General features: G+C 48.0%; 1 protein-coding gene across 2 annotated transcripts; it reads left to right on the top strand.

Moving 5' to 3' along the window:
* Positions 1–3,809: 3,809 nt before the first annotated feature.
* abcc5 (ATP-binding cassette, sub-family C (CFTR/MRP), member 5) lies at positions 3,810–24,109 on the top strand. Of its 2 annotated transcripts, XM_086262593.1 has the most exons (30): positions 3,810–3,994; positions 4,789–4,920; positions 5,870–5,967; positions 6,078–6,233; positions 6,313–6,457; positions 6,540–6,773; positions 6,864–7,037; positions 7,579–7,726; positions 7,807–7,955; positions 8,041–8,148; positions 8,257–8,420; positions 8,505–8,703; positions 8,809–8,880; positions 8,971–9,095; positions 9,221–9,293; positions 9,375–9,578; positions 9,678–9,821; positions 11,226–11,319; positions 11,445–11,614; positions 11,701–11,847; positions 11,975–12,104; positions 12,185–12,467; positions 12,545–12,731; positions 21,218–21,307; positions 21,512–21,701; positions 21,807–21,966; positions 22,046–22,124; positions 22,225–22,338; positions 22,414–22,578; positions 23,175–24,109. In XM_086262593.1, the coding sequence occupies exons 2-30, from the start codon at positions 4,855–4,857 to the stop codon at positions 23,274–23,276; spliced, it is 4,170 nt and encodes a 1,389-aa protein (XP_086118719.1). In that variant the 5' UTR covers positions 3,810–3,994; positions 4,789–4,854; the 3' UTR covers positions 23,277–24,109. The 2 variants fall into 2 exon arrangements, with proteins under 2 accessions (XP_086118719.1, XP_086118720.1); XM_086262594.1 differs by lacking the exons at positions 3,810–3,994; positions 4,789–4,920 and adding an exon at positions 5,546–5,668.
* The last annotated feature ends 735 nt before the right edge of the window (positions 24,110–24,844 follow it).

The raw sequence follows: 24,844 nt of genomic DNA, 5'->3' as shown, positions 1-24,844 counted from the left end.
GGCGGGGTCCCTGTCGGCTCGTAGCTGAAAAATAGCTTTACTTTGTTGTGTGGGTCAACTTTTCTTGCGAGAGACAGAGAGAGGCGTTGAAAAGCTGCTCCAACGGAACTTATTGTTTTCAGAGGAAAACAGGAACACGGTGTACAGTCGAGTCTTAATAGCTTACTTACAGCTGGGCTCGTCAGGCTCTCTTCTTGGCTGCAGTGGTTATTATTATATTTACATGCTTCCAGCTCCCGTTTTTCCTCGATGACAACTCCTACCTTTCCACTCCCCTTTTTCTCCCTCCTCGCGCTCACAGACACATAACGTGTATGGCAGTCCATTCTCCCTGCAACACGGACTACACTGCCCATGATGCTACATTCTTTAGAGCTATGCTTGTAGCATTCTGCCTGTTAGCTTAGCACAACAACAAAAAGGCGCTCTCTCACCCAGGAAACACGCAGTTGCAGAGAGAGAGAGAGAGCGTCGCCCTGTAACCATGGCAACCGTAACGCTGCCGCCTGGAACAAAAGAACGTAGCTGTCAAACAAAACCCAAACAGTCCTGACCCGCGACAACATGAAACAGGAAAGTACCGCAGTGTAATCCATTTATTTCAACAAAGTAACTGTATTCTGAATACCACCTTTTTAAACAGTAACTAACGGATACAGTTACTCATATTTTGTATTTTAAATACGTAACGGCGGTGCATGTATTCCGTTACTCCCCAACACTGCTGTTATATAACCGGACTGTATATGAAGCACCTAAAGTGAGCGTGCTCAGAATGATTGGTCCAGCTGTCACATGGTTTTCTTTTTATTAATTAATGTAACAAGTACAACAATGGCAGCATTTTCAAAGACTTTTTTGCAACTTGAGGTAACAGCAGAACAGCCTGTATTTCAATATGTAAAGTAATATAAACATAAGTAACTAAAGAAATTAATCAAATTAAAAGACAGAATTCTAACCTCTGTGTTTTCTAAAGGTTTTAGTGCAGATCCACAGCGTGTTTTTTGTCAGGCACAGTTCTTTGTGAATAGTGAAAAAGGTTGGCTTTGTTTTCAGAAATCAACATTTGTGAATGAAGAATTTACACATAATTATCACATTTAAGACATTTTCAAGTTTCTTTTCTTAGAGATGCAAAAATAATATAATTTTTAGAAAAATCAAGTAAGTTTGGAATCTTTGGGCAAAGCCTGTAGTGCACGTAGTCCCACAGGGCTTTACAGTAAATACATCTGTAAGATTCAATGTTCCCGTCACAGAAAGAACAGGAGTTATTATAAAGAGCAGAACGACATGTGAGAGATCCATCGGAAGAATCAGAATACTTTATTGATCCATAGGGGAAATTGTGTTGGTTACATGCTCCAGTACAAACACTAACAAAGGCAGACAATACAAAAAGAAATAGCACAGTATGTATGTATGTATATATGTATATATATATATATGTATGTATATATACATACAGTGGGGCAAAAAAGTATTTAGTCAGCCACCGATTGTGCAAGTTCCCCCACCTAAAATGATGACAGAGGTCAGTAATTTGCACCAGAGGTACACTTCAACTGTGAGAGACAGAATGTGAAAAAAAAATCCATGAATCCACATGGTAGGATTTGTAAAGAATTTATTGGTAAATCAGGGTGGAAAATAAGTATTTGGTCACCTCAAACATGGAAAATCTCTGGCTCTCACAGACCTGTAACGTCTTCTGTAAGAAGCTTTTCTGTCCCCCACTCGTTACCTGTATGAATGGCACCTGTTTGAACTCATCATCTGTATAAAAGACACCTGTCCACAGCCTCAAACAGTCAGACTCCAAACTCCGCCATGGCCAAGACCAAAGAGCTTTCGAAGGACACCAGGAAAAGTATTGTAGACCTGCACCAGACTGGGAAGAGTGAATCTACAATAGGCAAGCAGCTTGGTGTGAAAAAATCAACTGTGGGAGCAATCATCAGAAAATGGAAGACATACAAGACCACTGATAATCTCCCTCGATCTGGGGCTCCACGCAAGATCTCATCCCGTGGGGTCAAAATGATCATGAGAACGGTGAGCAAAGATCCCAGAACCACACGGGGGGACCTGGTGAATGACCTGCAGAGAGCTGGGACCAAAGTAACAAAGGTCACCATCAGTAACACACTACAACGGCAGGGAATCAAATCCCGCAGTGCCAGACGTGTTCCGCTGCTGAAGCCAGTGCATGTCCAGGCCCGTCTGAAGTTTGCCAGAGAGCACATGGATGATACAGCAGAGGATTGGGAGAATGTCATGTGGTCAGATGAAACCAAAGTAGAACTTTTTGGTATAAACTCAACTCGTCGTGTTTGGAGGAAGAAGAATACTGAGTTGCATCCCAAGAACACCATACCTACTGTGAAGCATGGGGGTGGAAACATCATGCTATGGGGCTGTTTTTCTGCCAAGGGGACAGGACGACTGATCCGTGTTAAGGACAGAATGAATGGGGCCATGTATCGTGAGATTTTGAGCCAAAACCTCCTTCCATCAGTGAGAACTTTGAAGATGAAACGAGGCTGGGTCTTCCAACATGACAATGATCCAAAACACACTGCCCGGGCAACAAAGGAGTGGCTCCGTAAGAAGCATTTGAAAGTCCTGGAGTGGCCTAGCCAGTCTCCAGACCTCAACCCCATAGAAAATCTGTGGCGGGAGTTGAAAGTCCGTGTTGCTCGGCGACAGCCCCAAAACATCACTGCTCTCGAGAAGATCTGCATGGAGGAATGGGCCAAAATACCAGCTACTGTGTGTGCAAACCTGGTAAAGACCTATAGTAAACGTTTGACCTCTGTTATTGCCAACAAAGGTTATGTTACAAAGTATTGAGTTGTATTTTTGTTATTGACCAAATACTTATTTTCCACCCTGATTTACCAATAAATTCTTTACAAATCCTACCATGTGGATTCATGGATTTTTCACATTCTGTCTCTCACAGTTGAAGTGTACCTCTGGTGCAAATTACTGACCTCTGTCATCATTTTAGGTGGGGGAACTTGCACAATCGGTGGCTGACTAAATACTTTTTTGCCCCACTGTGTATGTATGTATGTATGTATATATGTATATGTATATATATATTATATTAATCTCTTGTCGTCAATAAGCAACGTTTAGGGAGCTCTATAGTATTCAATGAGAGGGCCCTGCGCGTCGATAAGTGACGCAGAGGGAGCCTGACCATGCCTCACACATGTGCCGAGTTGGGAGTGAAAAGGTGTTGGAACAAAAGGTTTTCTCCTTCATTTCTGTCAAACAAAGGTGTCTGAAACGTTTCCAGCTGTTAGTATCTTGTTCGCTAGGCAACCTTTTCAGCGCGACGGAGGCTAGACCGTCCCATTTCACAAGCCTCTCACTTCCGGCCTGAGCTGTCTTTGATCATGCGGCCCTTGTGGACCGTTAAGCTGCAGACCCTGAATTGGGACACAGCCTCAGTCTCAAGGGAATCTGGGAGAAGGGTCACATGGTTGATGATACATGATACTGTACTTGTTACTAACTTGTGTATTGCTGATGTGTAATGATGTGATCACACTGAGAAACCAAAGATTTCAAATCCACAGTTTTTAATATTGACATATTAATATAGCACAACTACACAAAATCTGTAAATTGGTACTCCAGTCCCCTCCCTCCCTCCGCACGGTGAGTGCAGGCTGGGTGCTGTCACGTGACTCAGATGACCAGGATGAGGTTTGTGGGATTGATCAGTGAGCGCGAGCGCCCTGACAGACCAGACTGAGGGATCACGTCGGTGCTGACGTCATGTCGGGGGGAGGGGGGGGTCTTCGGTCGGATTAAACTCCATTTCCCATGCTGCCCCGCGCATCACCGCTGCTACTGCTGAGCCGCAGCTTCAGTTACCAGAGATCCGCGGACCTGAAGGAGGACAGTGACCGAGGCTGCGCTCACACCGGGAACGCGGGCAGACTGTGGAACGGACGGACAAGTGAGACCCGCACAGGTGAGCCCGGACACCGGGCAGCAGCTCCTCTCTGCCCGTGTCCGAGCGCGAGGACAGCCTGTTCTCTAACGGCAGCATCACAGGCTTTTATTGTGAAGGAGCCATAGCCCGTCACCTTATTCTGGAGGAGATGCAGTATTTATACTACTACCATAACCGTATTTATACCTGTACTACTGCAGTATTTATACTGGTACAATTGCAGTGTTGATAGCATTAATACTGCAGTATAATCCTGTGTTATTTATATTAATTCTATCACAGTATCTATACTAGTGTGCCTGTAGTATTTAAACCAGTACTACTACAGTACTCCTACCGGTTTAAAGGCAGAAGCAGCGTTCCTCCAGTATTTACAGTATTTTAAGTTTTTTACAGAATATTTTACAGTATTTGAAGTATTATTGTAGTAATTGTTCAAATGTTCCTGCAGCGTTCTCACTTAGTTACTTACTGGAGTATTTATTAAGGTAGTATTGAAATATTTTTAGTAGTACTAATGTAGTATTTACTGCAGAATTACTACAGTAGTAGTGCAATTTGTGCAGTGCAACTATTAATGCAGCGTTTTCAGATTGTATTGCAATATTTATATCACTGTAAAGACAGTATTTACTCATGTATTACTGCGGGATATAGTCCAGTATTACTGTAGTATGTATTGCAGTATTACTGTGATATTTATGCTGGTGCAACTGGTACTACAGTCTTGGCATCACTGTAGTACTGCTAGATGTAATATTTGGAGTAGTCTTACTGCAGTGTTTTTAATGTGTATCTGTTTTTGTCTTCAGGAGCTTTTCCTGAGGTTGTTGGTGTTGCGGGGTCAGAGGTCACGGTCCCATGTGGTCTGATAGAAGATGAAACAATATGACTTTGGACAGAGCGAGTCGGGGTCCTCCTGCGGCGCTCTGCCGGGGTTGCAGGTGAGTACTCGGGTACAGCCACTCAGGAGGGCAGTAGTACTGCATCGATATTGCATTTGGGAGCACAGTGAAGCCAGGTCACCTCAACAGCAATTGCTGATCAATACTTTCTATTGATCAGTGGAAAAACCTAGAGCCAGGTCAGGTCAGAAACAGGAACACCTGTGGACGTTCCAGGTGTTCCTAATAAAGTGACCACTGCACCAGAAATCACAGCCAAAGCGATTGATCAGTGTTCATCAGTGTGACTGATGAACTCATTAAACCCTCTGCGGACCTGAATATCTGAGTAATCAATAAATAACTGATCAGATTCAATTAATACATGATGTGATCAGAAATCAGACAGGAAACGTGAGCTTCTGCTTCAAAATAAAAGCTTCTACTGCACTGCTAAATAAAAAGCAGACAAAGCTGCAGTCTGTTTATATAACGAAGCCCCGCCCACTCCCGATGCTGAGGACCCCGCTGTGTGATTGGCTGAGGCTCTGAGTCTCAGGGTCTATGAGGCACCTGATTGGCCGAGGGCGAGTGAATGGAAGTTATGTGTGTAGGCATCACGAGGCAGGAACGTGAGCTCTGAACGTGCTCGGTGGATGCAGCTCTGCTGCTGTGAGTGAGCGTGCTCAGAGAGGAGGCTGCAGCCACACACAGAGACTTGTCTCTCTTTAAGGACCCTCAGCCACATGATGCTAGTCCTGAAACTCAATGAGACACACATCGGTCCTGTTACCATGGTTACCTGAAGGTTTGCAGCAAACTGCTAACAGCCAATCAGAGAACATTCTTCTGTGTATATAGAGTCAGTGTGTTTGGGGACCAGTTTGGGTTTTAGCCTTTTAAATGCTGAAGACGTAGAGACAGTAGAAGTTTAACAGGTGTGTACTGTGTGTGTCTGTGTGTGTCTGTGTGCGTGTGTGCGTGTGTGTGTCTGTGTGCGTGTGGTCAGGTTTCACTGGAGGACAGATCAACTGACTGCCACTGTGAAGAGCTGGAGGAGGACAGAGCCAATGATGCAGAGCAGAGCAAAGGTGGAGAGGATGACAGGTAAGCCCCCCCCCCCACACACACACACAGATTTGTTTTGCTATGATTGTGAGGACCTGGTACGTCCCTAAGAGGCAGGCAGGTGCACTCACCTGTGTGTTACTCCTCAGGTGGTGTCATCCCGTCGACAGCGCTGGGTTCTTCTCCTTCATGACGTTTAATTGGTTGACTCCTCTGGCCATGCGTGCCCGCAGGAAGAAACAGCTCCTATTGGATGATGTCTGGCCCGTGTCGCAGCGGGAAAGCTGCAATGACAACAGCATGAGGTGGGAGGAGCTAATGAAGGCATGTATTCAAAGCCTTTGGTCTGTATGTGTGTGTTATTGTGAGACTGTGTGTCCACAGGCTGTGGGCTCTCTGGAAGGAAGAGCAGAGGTCAAAGGGCACGAGCGCCTCTCTGTGTTCAGTGGTCTGGGCGTTCTGTAGGACACGCCTCCTCCTCTCCATCCTCTGCCTCGCCGTCACTCAGGTGGCCGGGTTCAGCGGGCCGGTGAGAACCTCAGAGCCAGAATCACGTTTGCCTTACTGCCATCAGACTGCCGTGGTGTAACCAGTGACTCCACCCCCCACAGGCGTTCGTGGTGAAGCGTCTGCTCGAATACACCCAACAGGAAGAGGCCGACCTGGGCTACGGGCTGCTGCTGGTTCTGGGTCTCCTCGCGGCAGAGCTGGTGCGGTCCTGGTCTCTGGCTCTGACCTGGGCCCTGAACTACCGGACCGGGACCAGACTGAGGGGAGCCATCCTCAGCCTGGCCTTCCAGAAGATCCTGCGTTTGCGCAGCATCAGGGACAAGTCTGTGGGACAGGTGTGGTTACCTGACTGTGCTGACTTTAATACTCTTATTGTTTTCTACTTCCTTTCACTCTGCTGTCATCTTTTGCTTCCTTCCTGTCAGCTGGTGAACATGTGCTCCAGTGACGGTCAAAGGATGTTTGAGGCGGCAGCCGTGGGCAGTTTGCTAGCAGGAGGCCCCCTGGTGGCCGTCCTCGGCGTTGCCTACAATCTGTTCATCCTGGGACCGACCTCTCTGCTGGGCTCCGCCGTCTTCATCCTTTTCTACCCAACCATGGTCAGCACCTTTAAAACTCGCCGAGTCTGACTGAGTCTTTGACCTTTTGTGAGCCCGCCTGTGCTCACCTGACTACACCTGTGTTCTTCTAAATGATTACTCTTTAACCCTTTCATGCATGAATTATGACAACCTCAATCAAGATTTTTTCTTAAGTATTTTTATTCATCTTTAGGCATGAAAAAAATATTTTTGAACTTCATTTTTTTTAAACATGTACTTTTCAAAGACTTTTTTACACGTCCACTTAGGTGGATAAGATTACCTTTGGAGTGGGTGGCAGGGTGTGGAGTGACACATCAGTGTCCAATGTTGTGTTTTATGTGCAAGTACAGCATCAACACTCACACAAATACAAGAAAACAGCCTTTAAAGAGCTGTGCACTGTGGTGACCACTATGTGTGAAAGGGTTAAAGGCAGTGTGAGACGGCGCTGTGACTGTAAGCTGTTTCTGTCCTTAAACGAGCCTCAGACGTGCTACAGGCGCACCTATCGAGCGCGATTAAGTGTATTGATGGCGATGTATTGATCTGCCATTAGATGCTCAGCTCGAGGATGACGGCGTATTTCAGGAGGAAGGGCATGGCCGTCACCGACAGGCGTGTTCAGAAGATGAACGAGATTCTCAGCTACATCAAGTTCATCAAGATGTATGCCTGGGTCAAAGCCTTCTCGCAGGACGTCCACCGTACGCGCTCACCTCACACGCGCTCAGCGGTTGCCACGGTAACACAGCCGAACACTCATCATGTCTGTGTTTCCTTTCAGGGATCCGGGACGAGGAGCGCAGGATCCTTGAGCTCACGGGATACTTCCAGAGCATCACAGTGGGCGTGGCTCCCATCGTTGTTGTCATCGCCAGCGTGGCGACATTCTCTGCCCACATGTTGCTAGGATACGACCTGACAGCTGCTCAGGTACCGCAATTCATGTCCTCTCTGTGCCGGTTACCTGTTGACAGTCTGGTATGATAACAGATGCCCTTTCCCGTTACCCATCCAGGCCTTCACCGTGGTAACGGTGTTTAACGCCATGACCTTTGCCCTGAAGGTCACACCATTTTCTGTCAAGTCGCTGTCCGAGGCCTCCGTTGCTGTGGAAAGATTCAAGGTTGGTTATTGACTTCGTGCACTTACGCCTGCGTACTGCACGTTCACAGGAACACCTGCACACACCTGTGCCTCCTGATCTCATCTATGCCCTGCCCTCCTTCCTCAGAGTCTCTTCCTGTTGCCTGAGGTCGATGGGGTCCGAGCGCTGCCTGTCAACCCTCAGGTTGCCGTGGAGATTAGCGGTGCCAGTCTGGCGTGGGAAGGAGGCGGACAGAGCGCTCAGCCCAGTCCAAGTGTGGGAGGGGCCAGCAGACACAGACAGAGAGAAAAGTAAACCCACGAGCTCGTGTTGATCAGCTGTATTGATCTGCCCTGATCGCTGATGCACTCAGGTGTGTGTTTGCTGGTGTCCAGGTGCAGAGACTCGGCCGTCATCCAGGAGCAGGACGAGGAGGAGGTGAAGGACTCCCTGCTGAGAGGAAGAGAAGGAGGAGAGGAGAGAAGTCCGGAGGAGGAGGAAGACGGGGAGGCGTGTCCTCCATTGCTGCCCACCCCCTCCATCCCTCAGCGCCTGCAGAGCACGCTGCACAACATAAACCTGAGCATCCAGCAGGTATCCACCAATCAGTCACACCTTAGCCCGAGTGGGGGCGTGGCATTAGTAGCATCTGAGCCTGAGTGGGGGTGGGACATCACTCACACCTGTCTGTCTGCTCAGGGGAAGCTGCTCGGCGTCTGTGGAAGTGTCGGCAGTGGAAAAACCTCGCTGGTTTCAGCCATCTTGGGACAGGTGATGTCTCCTTTCCCTGCTGTTGCCATGGTGATCAGTGTTGGTTGTTGGCCATTATCGGTTCATTATTAAACATTGATGTGTTGGCAGATGACGGTGCTGGAGGGCAGCGTGGCGGTCAAAGGAAGGCTGGCGTACGTGGCCCAGCAGGCCTGGATCCTGAACGCCACGCTCAGAGACAACATCCTTTTTGGGCTGGAGTATCAGGAGGACAGGTGAGGCAGAGACACCTGCACATCACACACTGACACACTGAGCTGGACGCCAAACAGGAAGTGACATCACCCAGTCAACAGAAGCCCTTCTGTTGTTCCACACTAACTCCGCCCCCTCTCTGCAGATTTCAGTCTGTCATCAGCGCCTGCTGCCTCAGAACCGACCTCGCTCTTCTGCCCAGCGCTGACCTCACAGAGGTGACATCACTTCCTGTGTACCTGTGTGTAGATAGAAGGCTCTGGATGCGTCGTTTTATGTTGCTGTTTTCCTCCAATCAGATCGGAGAGCGTGGCGCCAACCTGAGTGGTGGGCAGCGGCAGCGAATCAGCTTGGCCCGCGCCCTCTACAGTGACCGGGATGTTTACATCCTGGACGACCCGCTGAGCGCCCTCGACACCCATGTGGCCAGCCACATCTTCCACAACGCTATAAGGAAGCAGCTTCGCCACAAAACCGTCATCTTCGTCACCCACCAGCTACAGGTGAGCACCCTCGCCACCACTGAGCTTTTCTGCAGGTGGTTACCATGGAGATGACCTGTGTGTGTGTGTGTGTGTGTGTGTGTGTGTGGCGGTGGGCAGTATCTGGTGGACTGTGATGATGTCATCTTGATGAGGGAGGGGAGTATCGTGGAGCAGGGTAACCATGACAACCTGATGAAACTCAGTGGGGACTATGCCGCCATGTTTAACCTCTTCCTGCTCGGAGACAAACCACACATTGAGGTACCTGCCTGTATTTCACCTGTCTGTAGTCTGTATCTCAACCGTCTTTCTCACCTGTCTGTATCTCACCTGTCTCTGTCTCACCTGTTTCACCTGCCTGTATCTCACCTGTCTGTAGTCTGTATCTCAACGGTCTTTCTCGCCTGTCTGTCTCACCTGTCTGTATCTCACCTGTCTCACCTGTCTGTATCTCAAATGTCTCTGTCTCACCTGTCTGTATCTCACCTGTCTCCTCAGTCTATATCTAACATGACTGTCTCACCTGTCTCGGTCTCACCTGTCTCTGTCTCACCTGTCTCACCTGTCTGTATCTCGCCTGTCTGTATCTCACCTGTCTGTATCTCACCTGTCTCACCTGTCTATTTCTCGCCTGTCTGTCTCACCTGTCTGTATCTCACCTGTCTGTCTCACCTGTCTGTATCTCACCTGTCTGTATCTCACCTGTCTCACCTGTCTATTTCTCGCCTGTCTGTCTCACCTGTCTTATCTGTCTGTATCTCACATGTCTCTGTCTCACCTGTCTGCATTTCACCTGTCTGTATCTCACCTGTCTCTGTCTCACCTGTCTGTATCTCACCTGTCTCTGTCTCACCTGTCTGCCTCTCACCTGTCTTTCTCACCTGTCTGTAGTCTGTATCTAACATGTCTTTCTTACCTGTCTGTGTCTCACCTGTCTCTGTCTCACCTGTCTGTATCTCACCTGTCTCTGTCTCACCTGTCTGCCTCTCACCTGTCTTTCTCACCTGTCTGTAGTCTGTATCTAACCTGTCTTTCTCACCTGTCTGTATCTCACCTGTCTCACCTGTCTGCATTTCACCTGTCTGTATCTCACCTGTCTCTGTCTCACCTGTCTGTATCTCACCTGTCTCTGTCTCACCTGTCTGCCTCTCACCTGTCTTTCTCACCTGTCTGTAGTCTGTATCTAACATGTCTTTCTTACCTGTCTGTGTCTCACCTGTCTCTGTCTCACCTGTCTGTATCTCACCTGTCTCTGTCTCACCTGTCTGTATCTCACCTGTCTCTGTCTCACCTGTCTGCCTCTCACCTGTCTTTCTCACCTGTCTGTAGTCTGTATCTAACCTGTCTTTCTCACCTGTCTGTATCTCACCTGTCTCACCTGTCTGTATCTCAAATGTCTCTGTCTCACCTGTCTGTATCTCACCTGTCTCCTCAGTCTGTATCTAACATGACTGTCTCACCTGTCTGTATCTCACCTGCCTCTGTCTCACCTGTCTTTCTCACTTGTCTGTATCTCACCTGTCTCACCTGTCTGTATCTCACCTGCCTCTGTCTCACCTGTCTTTCTCACTTGTCTGTATCTCACCTGTCTCACCTGTATTTCAGCTGTCTCTGTCTCACCTGACTGCAGCTCACATGTCTCTGTCTCTGTCTCACCTGTTTCAGGCTCCGAGCAGGAAGAATGGCAGCTCTCAGAGGAAACCAGCGGACGCTAAACCAGGATCACTGAAGAAGAACATCCCGGTCGTCAAGGACAACGGTAGGATTTTTTAATCCGCTCTATTGAAAGTTTCGTAGTGACAGAGAGCACAGCGTTCAGGTAAATTAAACGAGGGACCTTCTGTCTCTGTTTCTGTCCCATTTCCTGTTCATGTGACCCTAAAGGGGAGGAGCAGCAGCACGGGGCTGTGGTGTGGCCTGTGTTCCAGGTGTACATGTCAGCATGTGGTGGCTCCGCCTCCTGCCTGCTGATCGTGGCCCTGTTTGTCCTGAATGTGGGAAGCTCTGCCTTCTGCCATTGGTGGCTCAGTTACTGGATCAATCAGGGCAGCGGGGTGCGTCTCCTCCTCTCTGCTCTCCGCCTCTCGTCTCCTCCTGTTCCCTGCTCTCCCTCTGACTCCTCTTTCTCCGTTTTTCCCAGAACACCACGGTAACCCTTGGCAACAGTTCAGCGGTGAGTATCAGCATGAGAGATAATCCCATGATGCAACAATATGCCGCCATTTACGCCTCCTCCATGGGAGTCATGTTGCTCTTCAAACTCATCAGAGGGGTCGCCTTTGTCAAGGTCAGAGTTCAGCCCAGGTCCCCTCCGGCCTGTTGCTGCAGTTGCTCTCAGCCTGCTTGTAAAATACTGGTTACCGTGGTTACAGCGAGCCTGTTGTTACAGCGTGGTGTTTGTGGTCTCTCCTCAGGGAACCCTGCGAGCTTCCTCTAAGCTGCATGACGAGCTCTTCCATAAGATCCTGCGCTGCCCCATGAAGTTCTTTGACACGACTCCCACGGGACGGCTCCTCAACCGCTTCTCCAAGGACATGGATGAAGGTGACGGTGGGACTGGAGGGTCTGAGCTGCCGTTCGGGTCCAGGGTCTAACCGAGTCCCGTCTCCTCTGTTTCCATCTAGTCGACACTCGTCTGCCGTTCCAAGCGGAGATGTTCATCCAGAACGTGATCCTGGTCTTCTTCTGCCTGGGCGTGATCAGCTGTGTTTTCCCGTGGTTCCTGGTGGCGGTGGGTCCTCTGGTCCTGCTCTTTGCGGTGCTCCACAGCATCTCCAGGGTCTTCATACGAGAGCTGAAGCGACTGGACAATGTGACGATGTCTCCCTTCATGTCCCACATCACCTCCAGCATCCACGGCCTGGCCACGCTGCAGGCCTATGATCGAGGCCGCGACTTCCTGCACAGGTCTGGGTCGGACCGACTGACCCGCTCCGATGTCCAGGATGTAGTTCTGACCGCTGACTGTGTGCTGTTGTTTCCAGGTACCAGGTGTTGCTGGACCAGAACCAGGCCCCGTTCTACCTCTTCAGCTGTGCGATGCGGTGGCTGGCTGTGCGCCTGGACATCATCAGTGTGGCTCTGATCAGCATCACAGCTCTGATGATGGTTGTGATGCATGGAAAGATCTCCCCTGCCTACGCCGGCCTCGCCATCTCCTACGCCGTCCAGGTAACTTTAACATTTAAACCTTTGCAGATGTGATGCGACGGCGTTACTGGTCCCCAGTGGAGTAATGTCTAACGGTCGTCCGGGTCATGAAAATGACCCACAGTTAGAGTCGAGATCGATGCTAAGCTGCTGTCAGAGAGCGCTCTGTGAAGACAGCCAGCTGCACTGTTGGCGCTGTGCTCACGGCTGGTTCGACTGAAGCTGATGTGCTGAAGCACAAACCAGACCACGGAAACCTGCAGCTTCAGTGAGAGAAACGTGAGAGCTCAGTTTAAACACTGTGAGGGAAATAATTATTTGATCTGCATATCACTGAGTGAAGTCAGCCAAAGTAAAATATGACATAGTACTTGGTGGAGAAAGCCTTGTTGGTGCACAGCAGTGATGCTTGTAGTTGGAGAGCGGTTTTGCAGATACAGGGAGTGCAGAATTATTAGGCAAATGAGTATTTTGTCCACATCATCCTCTTCATGCATGTTGTCTTACTCCAAGCTGTATAGGCTCGAAAGCCTACTACCAATTAAGCATATTAGGTGATGTGCATCTCTGTAATGAGAAGGGGTGTGGTCTAATGACATCAACACCCTATATCAGGTGTGCATAATTATTAGGCAATGTCCTTTCCTTTGGCAAAATGGGTCAAAAGAAGGACTTGACAGGCTCAGAAAAGTCAAAAATAGTGAGATATCTTGCAGAGGGATGCAGCAGTCTCAAAATTGCAAAGCTTCTGAAGCGTGATCATCGAACAATCAAGCGTTTCATTCAAAATAGTCAACAGGGTCGCAAGAAGCGTGTGGAAAAACCAAGGCGCAAAATAACTGCCCATGAACTGAGAAAAGTCAAGCGTGCAGCTGCCAAGATGCCACTTGCCACCAGTTTGGCCATATTTCAGAGCTGCAACATCACTGGAGTGGCCAAAAGCACAAGGTGTGCAATACTCAGAGACATGGCCAAGGTAAGAAAGGCTGAAAGACGACCACCACTGAACAAGACACACAAGCTGAAACGTCAAGACTGGGCCAAGAAATATCTCAAGACTGGTTTTTCTAAGGTTTTATGGACTGATGAAATGAGAGTGAGTCTTGATGGGCCAGATGGATGGGCCCGTGGCTGGATTGGTAAAGGGCAGAGAGCTCCAGTCCCACTCAGACGCCAGCAAGGTGGAGGTGGAGTACTGGTTTGGGCTGGTATCATCAAAGATGAGCTTGTGGGGCCTTTTCGGGTTGAGGATGGAGTCAAGCTCAACTCCCAGTCCTACTGCCAGTTTCTGGAAGACACCTTCTTCAAGCAGTGGTACAGGAAGAAGTCTGCATCCTTCAAGAAAAACATGATTTTCATGCAGGACAATGCTCCATCACACGCGTCCAAGTACTCCACAGCGTGGCTGGCAAGAAAGGGTATAAAAGAAGAAAAACTAATGACATGGCCTCCTTGTTCACCTGATCTGAACCCCATTGAGAACCTGTGGTCCATCATCAAATGTGAGATTTACAAGGAGGGAAAACAGTACACCAGACAGAGCTGGGGATTGAACCAGCAACCTTCTGGTTACAAGATGAGCGTCCCAACCCGCTAAAGCACAGTGCATCAAATCTATTTACCAATTGGCTATGGCTTTCCAAGTCAGCCAGTTTCATCTGAATACTCCGTTGTTGCTGGAGCGACTGGGTTAGTGCGTCTTTTGCGGCCATATTCCCCCTTTCCATCTCTTCCAGTCTTTTTTCAGCTTGTTCGAGTCTGGTCTCATGGCTAGCTAGCTCATTCGCCGTTTCTGCCTGGTTTATATTAATGTCTTTCTTGAAGCCGTCGGATTCGTCCTTCATTTCTTGTTTGATGTCTTTCTTATTCGTGGCAAACTCAGTTTTAAACTCTGCTTTAAGTGAGTAATGATGTCCTGGAAGCCTGCGTGGGGGTGGCTAGCTACATCTCCGTCCATCTGCTCGCCTTGCACGCTGTTCTCAGAATCAGAATCCTTTATTGATCCCTGGGGGAAATTATTGTTCGTTACAGTGCTGCATTATAAACAAACAGTAGAAAGACAGACAATACACAACTAAGAATAGCACCATATATAATATATACAGGCATATATATACATAAAGTCACTTATTAATAAATAGCTGAAAAAGAACGTGCAAGAAGGGTGTAGCTGTAGCAGTAACCAGTGTGTTAAGTGGATGCGTTGTAGAGGGAGCCACAGGCAGGAATGATTTCCTGTGTCGTTCAGTGGTGCATTATGGGTAATCTCTCACTGAACGTGCTCCTGTGACTGACCAGCATGTCATGGAGTGGGTGGGAGGTGTTATCCAACATTGTCTTTATCTTGGACAGCATCCGCCTCTCCGACACCACCTTGAGGGAGTCCAGCTCCATCCCCACAACATTGCTGGCCTTACGGATCAGTTTATTAAGTCTGTTGGCATCTGCGACCCTCAGCCTGCTCCCCCAGCATGCAACAGCATAGAGGATCGCACTGGCTACAACAGACTCGTAGAAAATCCTCAGCATTTTCTGGCAGATGTTGAAGGACCTCAGTCGCCTCAAAAAATAGAGGCGACTCTGGCCCTTCCTGTAAAGCGCTGTGTGTTTTTAGCCCAGTCCAGTTTATTGTCAATGTGTACTCCAAGGTATTTATAGTCCTCCACAATGTCAACACTGACCCCCTGGATCTTCCTTCAGACTCAGGACTATCTCATGTGATCAGTGTCCCATATAAGTGAATTTCTCCAAAGCCCATTATAATCATGGAGAAACACACTTTGCGACAGTTTCCAGTAAGAATATTTGATAGAACTTTAAATTTCAGTCTTCCAGGCCTGGATAAAAGATTCTTAAATCATGAGCTCACAAAATATCACCACCGTTGGATCACACGTCTCATATTCCTTATCTCAGACCATAAAATCATAATAAAATAACAAATACTAGAGCCAGTTCCAGACATGTCTAAGCACAAAACTGTCTTTCTCATAGAGGAAGAAAACAATCCAAACCTCACTGATAAACTCAACCTACTGCTAAGAAAAATCAACAGAAAACTCACAGGAGTTCCCCATAGAACAATACTGTGTGCGAGTTAGAACCTCAGATGCTGTAACATGCAGAGTTGCATTGACTGCTCCTGGATTTAATTAGTTTCTTATACTTTCTTGGTCTGAACTCAGACTTGAGTGTCACTCTGTGACAGTCTTTCCACCTGCTGTCACTTGATCTATCAAGGGGAAATGCACCTTATTTAGTTTCTCCAGGGATCAAATCTCAATCATAGAAAATGCAGTGCTCCGAATTATACATTACACAGTTAATTCATCATTTTCACTCTGTACCACTGCTCCTCATATCTCTCATCTGGCTGTGTGAAGCCCAGTGAACAACTCAGTCCAGGCCTTGAGCAGCCATAAACATCCCGAGGCATGCAGTCAGGTGCAAGAAACTCCACTCTCACCACACAGACATCGTTTCATGAGCAGAGAATGATAGACCTCGTTTGTTAAATGTACATATGTGTCCTCTGGATAACATAAATGCGTTCTGTGTAATCAGTGGCTTCTTATAACAGAGTCTGTATGTGGGTTTGTGTGTGTGTATTTTGTGTGTGGATCACTTCTCAGTGAATCAGCACTTCGGTTTAGGTGTGTGTGTCATTTCTCACTCAATCAACAAGTGCACATGTGTTTGTCTGTGTATCACTTCATGCTGAGTCAGAGTGTGTGTAGATGTGTGTGTTCATCACTTTCCTGTTCTGGTGTCTGGGCTAAACCACGGCCTGAAGCGTGCCCTGGGGTCCTGCCCTCCTCTTCAGTCTGTTTGCGTCCATTGCTGCTGCTCACAGTTCTGTCCATCCTGGTTCTGATCCCATTGGGGCGGTCCTTCCTTTCTCCAGTGTCCATGCTCACTGCAGGTGAAACCTGCATCTTCTTCTGTGTTTGTCCGTTCTGAGGTGCCTTTTGAGCTCAGTTACTCCTCCTGTCTCTGCCACGCCCTTTCTCTGCTGCCCGATCATCCGTGTTGGTCCGTCACTGTGCACAGTGTTAATGCAGAGTTACCAAGGTCAGCATTCTGTTGCTCGGCCTCACTTTTCATCCGTGCTTAATGGGCGTCTCATCACAGCTCTGTCAGCTGAAGCTGTCGGGGAATTTCCCCGTGTAGTGATAGCGCCCTCCATCTCCGCTGCATGAGATCCTTTCCTGTAGCACTGTTGACATTTTCAGATTGTTGTTGTGGGTCCAGCTGCTGCAGCGTTTGGTCAGGGCCACGTCAAAGATGGTAGAGGGGAGAGCAGGAGTCCAGGTCAGCCTCGGCTTCCAGGGCCGGCAAAGCAGCCTGTAATCAAGCATAAACAGAGAGGAGTGGACCAACAGGGAAATGATGTTGTGTTTGCTGTGTTACAGAGAAACACTGTCCTGTGTCAGCGTTTCTCCCCCTTGTTTGTTTTTTTAAATAATATAATGAACTCATAGCTCACCAGGATGACAGGACAACAGAGATGCATATTTAAAATATTACCACAAAATAGAATTTTCTTCATACAGTAATTACTTGTGTTTCTCAAGCAGCAGAAAACATCTCACAATTTGACTCTTAACCACTACATTTATTGTTTCATCACTGGTTGGTCATACCAGTCTCTTTTTTTAGTTTGTCAGTAGTGGATAAAATCAGCATTTTAACAACAAGTGTGTGTTAAGTTAAGTTAATATTGCTGAGAAGTACTGACGTGTTTATGAGTGTAAGCTGACTTTTGCTGCAGGTGTGTGTGTTTGCAGACAGGTTTGTATGTGTGTTTAGTGGAGCTGCAGATCCAGCAAAGCCTCTCTCTGCCTTAGCTCCCGTTTTTCTCCAAAAGGTGTTTCCTTAAAAGGAGCCTTCCTCTCACGTTTCTCTGCCTGTGTGTGTGTTTGTTTCACCTTTTGTTGCGATGCTCCGGACACTTTCTCAACCTCCACAAGTCAGTTGGCCCCAAATCTCGACCCAATTTCGATGTACTCTTAAACCCTTCATTTCTCCTTTAGTTCTCTGCTGTCCGTTCCACAGCTGCTGATTCTTGCTGGGTTATGTTAATCTATCATTTTGTTCCGGCTGCTGTGCTCGTGGTGGACGGTTGATCCAGGTCCGTAGTTACCTGTATTAACACACTAAGAGATTTATTTAAAATCAATTTCATCACTGGTTATTTGACACTCTCCCTGATTCTTTAAACACATTTCCCCTTGTTGCTAATTTAAATAATCCTGTGCCTTCTTTTCCCAATTCCTCCCGTTCTGCTTTAGTTTTTATGCATAATTCATAATAATTTACCGCTTTTTGTTTTTTGCTCTTGACTCTCCGTTTTAGACACTTTCCCCCTGCAGTCACACAGACTGCTTCTCCTAGCGCCTCCTTGGATCCACCTCACACTCAGCTCCTCCCCTCTGAGTTGGGTCATTTGCTCCTCCTCTTTCTATCTGCTTCACTGCGCTCTGGGAGACACTTCTCCCTCACACTCAACACACCATACAGAGCGCGTGTCTCGCTCTGCAAAATCCAAACACACGGTTTTAGAGGCAAATTTCAACTTTAAGCCTAATTTACTAACCCCAAAATTAACCCAGACAGTCTCTAGGCGCTACAGCGGCCAATGAACCCAGCTTGGAATCTAGAGTTGGATGTCTCGAAGCCAGTCTGGAGACCAAGACTGGCCTCAAGACCACTTTTACGTGGCTTACTGAGCTTAAGCCCGGGTCATCTTTTTCAGAAGCCCGGGGTCTTTTGGAGTGTAATTTGTTCCATAGTTAGATGCCTGGCTGACAACTGTATAAAACAAAAGCTACACACAATATTAGAAGCACATAGCGCACTGTCATAAATTCCCCCTAATTTTGGTATCGTCCGAGCTCAGGCACTAGGTGACTGAGCACAGCACTGACGCCTGTGAGAGGGGGGGGAGCTGCCGCCTGTGAGTTTGCTGCAGACAGAGGAGTTTGACCAGGTACCAAAGCAAATCATTCGTACTGTACAAATAATGTAAATATGACGGTGAATCACAAAGGATTGATATCAAACTGATCACGTGACCCATATTACGTTACTCGCTCTTCCAGTGAATCAACAAATGGTGAAATGAAAAGCCGAACAACAACAATGCTGTTTCTTTAGAGACTCTTAGCTTACATGTGTGTTTACAGTGGTTGCAAAAGTATTCGGCCCCCTTGAACTTTCCCACATTTTGTCACATTACAGCCACAAACATGAATCAATTTTATTGGACTTCCAGGTGAAAGACAACACAAAGTGGTGCACACGTGAGAAGTGGAACATAAATCAGACATGATTCCAAACATGTTTTACAAATAAATAACTTCAAAGTGGGGTGTGCGTAATTATTCAGCCCCCTGAGTCAATACTTTGTAGAACCAGCTTTTGCTGCAGTTGCAGCTGCCAGTCTTTTAGTGTATGTCTCTACCAGCTTTGCACATCTACAGACTGAAATCTTTGCCCATTCTTCTTTGAAACAGCTCCAGCTCAGTCAGATTAGATGGACAGCATTTGTGAACAGCAGTTTCAGATCTTGCCACAGATTCTGGATTGGATTTAGATCTGGACTTTGACTGGGCCGTTCTAACACAAAGAAGCTTCTGATTGGTTAGTAGAGTCCATGTGAGGGTGGCACAGCTGTGGATGCATATAAGGCAAAACACAGAGGCTGTTTCTGTGAAATGGGAACATCAGGAGATGTCAACCAAACACCAGGAAGAGAATCGTGGAGCTCCATAAGTGTGGCTCAGTTTGAATACAATTTGGTCTCTGTTCGCTTCGCTGGTTGAGTCCCCAGACTGCGCCCAATCCATCCTCCTTAGCCTCGTATTGGAATCCCGGACGAGCCCCCAGTAGTTAATATCAACACTTCACCGAGTTCTTTTTGATTCCTCAGAGGCATCCGATGGAAGACAAAACACTGCTCAGTAGACCATTTAACTTTATTTCTCTTCACATTACTTCTAGAGGGGAGATGCGTCCTGCATGACACGTTGCCGCGGATTTCAAAATGGTGGTGCGCCCCTGACAGTCTGATTACAGAAGCTCTCTCATTCTAGTCTAAACAACAGTGTCTCAGTAACTTTCCACTAGAGATGGTCCCCTCTTATCTACATTTTCCCAGGCAAGCGTGAGCGAGAGTCTACAGCTCTCTACTTCCCAAGAGCACATGGTCTCATGCCTTTATTTTTCAGGGCTGTGTCCACTTAATACTACACTATATAACTTTATAACACTTATTAATAAAAAAGCATAGCGTTATTGAGACTGCAAATTATTTAATCCCAACACTTACTTACAGCTGGGCTACACCGCCCATGAGGCTACATTCTTTAGGGTGATGCCTGTAACACTCTGCCTGTTGCGTTCATATTAGAGCCTCTTAGTGAGTGTTTTGTTTGGGTTTCCACCGACGTGCAATTACCAAAAATAGAAAGGGGACAGCCCAACATATGAAACAGGAAAAGACCGCTGTATAATCCATTTATTTCAACAAAGTAACTGTATTCTAAATACCACCTTTTAAACGTAAGTGTGACGGAATACAGTTACTCATATTTTGTATTTTAAATACGTAATGGCGGTACATGTATTCCCTTTACTCCCCAACGCTGACGGTACGTGGCTCATCAGCTCTGTACCAAAGAATGCTGCCACCTCCGTGCCCGACTGTGGGGAAGGTCTGATCATCTGACAGCAACACTTTCTCCCAAGGTTCTCTGAGTCATTAGGATGTTGTCTGTGTGTTAGCGATGGTGTTCTTGGTGGCTGTGGACCCAGATGCCTTCAGCACATTAACAAGCTCTGCCTGTGTGGTTTTGGGCTGATCCAGAGTCCTGTCGCCGTGGGTTCCGAATTCGGGTCATCAGTGGGTCGTGTAGCCTTCACAGAGTTCCTGCGAGTGCTAATCGGGCAGCTGGATGTGTGCTGATAACACACAGTCTTTTGTGCTGCTGTAGCTCTGTTGTGCAGCTAACATTGGTAACTGCTGCGAGGCTCCATGACCGCCACTGCTGTAAACACTCCCTCCAATGCAGTGAACCGAGCCATTCTTCTATTCCACGGCTCTCAGCTGATCCACCTTCCTCAGGATCATCCTCATCCTATGAGGCGAGACCTCCGTGGAGCGCTCTCTCTCTCTCTACAGTTATAATGACCTGCGACAGCGTGCAGAGTGAGCCACTCTGCTCCCGCTGGCTGCTTCATTGGCTGATTTAAAGCTACAGACAGCTAACAGCAGCCCGTGTGTGACATTGACATGGATACTTGGTCGATTGTAGGACCTTTAAGGTAAACGGGTATTTTTGACCTCGCTGCTCATGGACAGTCAATCCAACGCAGGTTTCTTCCTCCCCACTGTCACCAGGTGCTCCTTGCTGAGGATTGCAGTGTGATGCTCTGTGAGATGTTGCTGTTGTGAAACTGTGCTGTATTTGAAATGAAGTAACACTGAGTGGAGGATCATGTGTCAGTTAACAGGTCTGTTCCAGTTCACTGTGCGCCTGGCCTCTGAGACCGAAGCTCGCTTCACCTCCGTCGAACGAATCCATCACTACATCCAGGTACTGTTGCCCCTCGCTGGATCGTTCTACACTCGGTCCAGTTCTGCTCAGTTTTGGTTCCTGTCAGATTAAAACTCCTCCAAATTAAAAGCACTCGTAGTTTTTTGACAGGATCTGAAACGAAGCTGCTGCACCGGCGGTACCTCTAACCTGCATCTCCTGGCTTTGTCGGATTCTGGTTCTGATGTGCCGTCTGTGTCTCAGTCCCTGTCCCAGGAGGCGCCAGCCAGGGTCAAAGGTCGAGCCCCTCCGCCCGACTGGCCGCAGGAAGGGGAACTGGTGATGAAGGACGTGGAGATGAGGTACCAGGAGAACCTCCCTCTGGTCCTCAACAAGATCTCCTGCACCATCCGACCCAAGGAGAAGGTCGGCATCGTGGGCAGAACCGGATCAGGTCGGACCCGAAAGAGAGAGAGTGTGTGTGTGTTTGTGAGTGTGTGTGTAGTTCCTCTCCCTGCCTGTAGAAGGCGGTGTGCTGATGCTTGCCGTGTTTCTTCAGGTAAGTCGTCTCTGGGCGTGGCCTTGTTCCGGCTGGTGGAGTGCTGTGGCGGCTCCATTCTGATCGACGGCGTGGACATCAGTGACATCGGGTTGGCCGACCTTCGCAGCAAACTGTCCATCATCCCTCAGGACCCGGTGCTGTTCAGCGGCACCGTCAGGTACGAGCACCTGAGAGCACCTGAGGCACTTCAGGCCCGTGAGGAGGTGTCACACTCAGACTGTGTGTGTGTGTTTCAGGTCCAACCTGGACCCGTTTAACCAGTACAGCGAGGAGAAGATCTGGGACGCCCTGGAGAGGAGTCACATGAAGGAGTGTGTGAGTGTCACGCTGCTTACTGTGTACCACACGCCGTTCTTCTTCTTCAGCAACAAGTGTTTGTAACACTGACATTATATGACCGTCATGTGCCCCTCAGGTGTCCCAGCTGCCCCTGAAGCTGGAGTCGGAGGTGGTGGAGAACGGAGAAAACTTCTCGGTGGGGGAACGTCAGCTGCTGTGCATGGCCCGTGCGCTGCTGAGACGGTGCAAGGTGAGAACCTGAGAGGTCAGAGTGGCTCCGCCCCTGGCCTGTCCTCTGTCTCTGATCGGTTCGTTCTTCTCTCAGGTACTGATCCTGGATGAGGCGACCGCGGCCATGGATGCCGAGATGGATGCTCTGATCCAGGAGACCATCAGGAGCTCGTTCCACCACTGCACCACGCTGACCATTGCTCACCGCCTCCACACTGTCCTGGCCTCCGACCGCATCATGGTGCTCAACCAGGGGCAGGTACGGCCAATGGGAGCTCAGACATGCACCACCGCGGCCAATAGGAGCATAGCTGGTTGTGTGTGAGCAGATCAGTGTAAACACGTTGAAGCTTCAGTCACATGTTAGTTTGAAGGTTTTTGTTTCTTTAAATGATGAAAATAAAAACTGTGACGTTAAAGTCGCACAGATGGTGAGAGGCGGAGCTCAGAGTGGTTTGGAATGGAACTATTTCCCTGAAATATGGAACACTAGAATAAATTAGACACCTGTGTCATTAGTAATCAAAGTAACAAGCGGTATAAAACCCCAAAATCGAAACTTTGTTTCCTGTAAAAGAGAAAAAACAGACATAACACGCACCTCTGTAAACAGACAGGTATGGCCCCCTGGTGTCTGTTTTAGAGAGTGCAGGTTTCAGGTGTTCATTTTCAGCCCCGGGAGCTGCGTCCAAGACAACGCCTCGCACTGAGCAGTGACACACGCGTGACCATAAGTGTGTGGACGAGCTCGTGTCGCGTATGCTGACACAGAAGATCTGGTCTCTGTGTTTGAAGTGTTGTCGAGCTCCGCTAACACTCTCACCTGCTCTGCCTCCCTGTCTCTAATTGGTCCAGGTGGTGGAGTTCGACGAGCCGTCCAAGCTGCTGGCCAATGAGAACTCACGGCTGTGTTCGATGCTGGCAGCCGTGGAGAACAAGATCTCGGTGCGAGGATGAGGACGAAGAAGCTGCTGTACTGTAACTGACCTCAGGGTGGCGCTCGCAGGAGTCGCTCTGACTTACTGTTGCTTTTTTGCGACGTTCTTCTCTCGAATCATGTGACCGTCGTTTTTATGACCTGATGCGAAGCAGGTCTGTGCTCACTGAAGTGCTTCAAACATCTGTCACGTTGTCTGGTGGGCGGGGCTAAAGGACGCTGTACTTTAATCTTCTTTGTTGTTTTTATCGATGTTGTTTCGCCTCGACTGCGGTTTCCTTTGATCCAGAAGCTGATCAGCTATTTATGAATTTGTTCAGAATGTAAAGAGGACTGTTTTTATTCTAACCTGACACACGTGAGCTTCTCTACATTTTTATAGTCTCTTTTTTGCACGTTTGTGTAGATTTGATTGTTAGTTCGTAAGTGAAGCCTGTGCTGCCCTCTAGAGGAGAAGCACAGTAAGTACATATTAGTCCAGTTGGACTGTTAATGATTCTGTAACTTGTTTGATATCAGTGAAAAATGCCGCTTTTAATCTCATAGCGCAGCCGCTTTGTGTTTGTGTAGCGGCTGCGCTCAGGCTTCGTGTCGGTGGCTCCGTGATTAGACATCATGACATTTACTGCAGACCACGCCGGAAGCGCCCACGCACATGAAAACAGCAATTTATTAATCCTGATGTTTCTGTTTCCTCCGTTTATGGAGTTTCTTTTTCTCTTAAACGTCTTTGTTTAATGTGAAAGCGAGAAACCGATGCTGACTGCAGTGTGCGGGGCTCGAGCTCGGGCTGTGCACACGTCAGCGTGTCTCTGTAGCTGTTCCTATAAATAAACTACTGACTTTAACTCCACCTGTCCTCCTTACTTCCTGTCGTGTGGTCACTGCTCGATGTTCACGTTTGAAGTTTGTAACGAGTTAAAGCTCCTCTGGAAACTTACCTCACAGGTTTTTCTACTCTTGGATCTGGATATTGTCACAAAGAGGCTCCACCCACCTGCAGTACGACAGACCTTCTGTTTATGAGCAGCAGCCAATCAGAGGAACACTGTCTTGAAGGGGGCGGAGCTGAATCAGCTTCTTTTAAACCACAGATGAAATGAAGGCCTGTACTGGTCACTTTATTAGGTATGACACTGGAGCTCCTTTTTCTTTCAGAGCTGGTTTAATTCTCTGTGGCTCACAGTCTGACCATGTTTAAAGACACGTTACCTGCCCGTCGTGGTCACACAGTGCAGGATCTATTACAGGTCTAAAACTAAGGCCAGACATGAGATTGTCAAAATAAAACAGGAAGTTACTGACTAAACATGGAGAAAGGACCGTAACACAGAAGCATACAGACTACAAAAATAAGACGAGACTCACAAAATATAGCAGACACATAAATAATGGGAATCAACAACATACTGAGAAATCAAGAATACACTGAAACCTCACATCAAACACTCAAAGCTCTGAGAGGATCGGGGCCGTCATCGATTTTCACCCGAACATCATCTTTCATGAACACATAGCACAGTCGGACTCGCCCTGCCTCATGGTTCAGTCGGCGCAAGACTGAACCATAAAGACGTGGTTAACGATA

This window comes from Aulonocara sp. 'chitande type north' Nkhata Bay, linkage group LG14, assembly GCF_057382095.1.
Source record: "Aulonocara sp. 'chitande type north' Nkhata Bay isolate Kocher_YH1m ecotype deep benthic linkage group LG14, A_spYH_male_GT1.1, whole genome shotgun sequence".
Lineage (NCBI taxonomy): Eukaryota > Metazoa > Chordata > Actinopteri > Cichliformes > Cichlidae > Aulonocara > Aulonocara sp. 'chitande type north' Nkhata Bay.
Note: the sequence above shows the minus strand (reverse complement) of the source record. Positions and strands in the feature narration are given on the sequence as shown.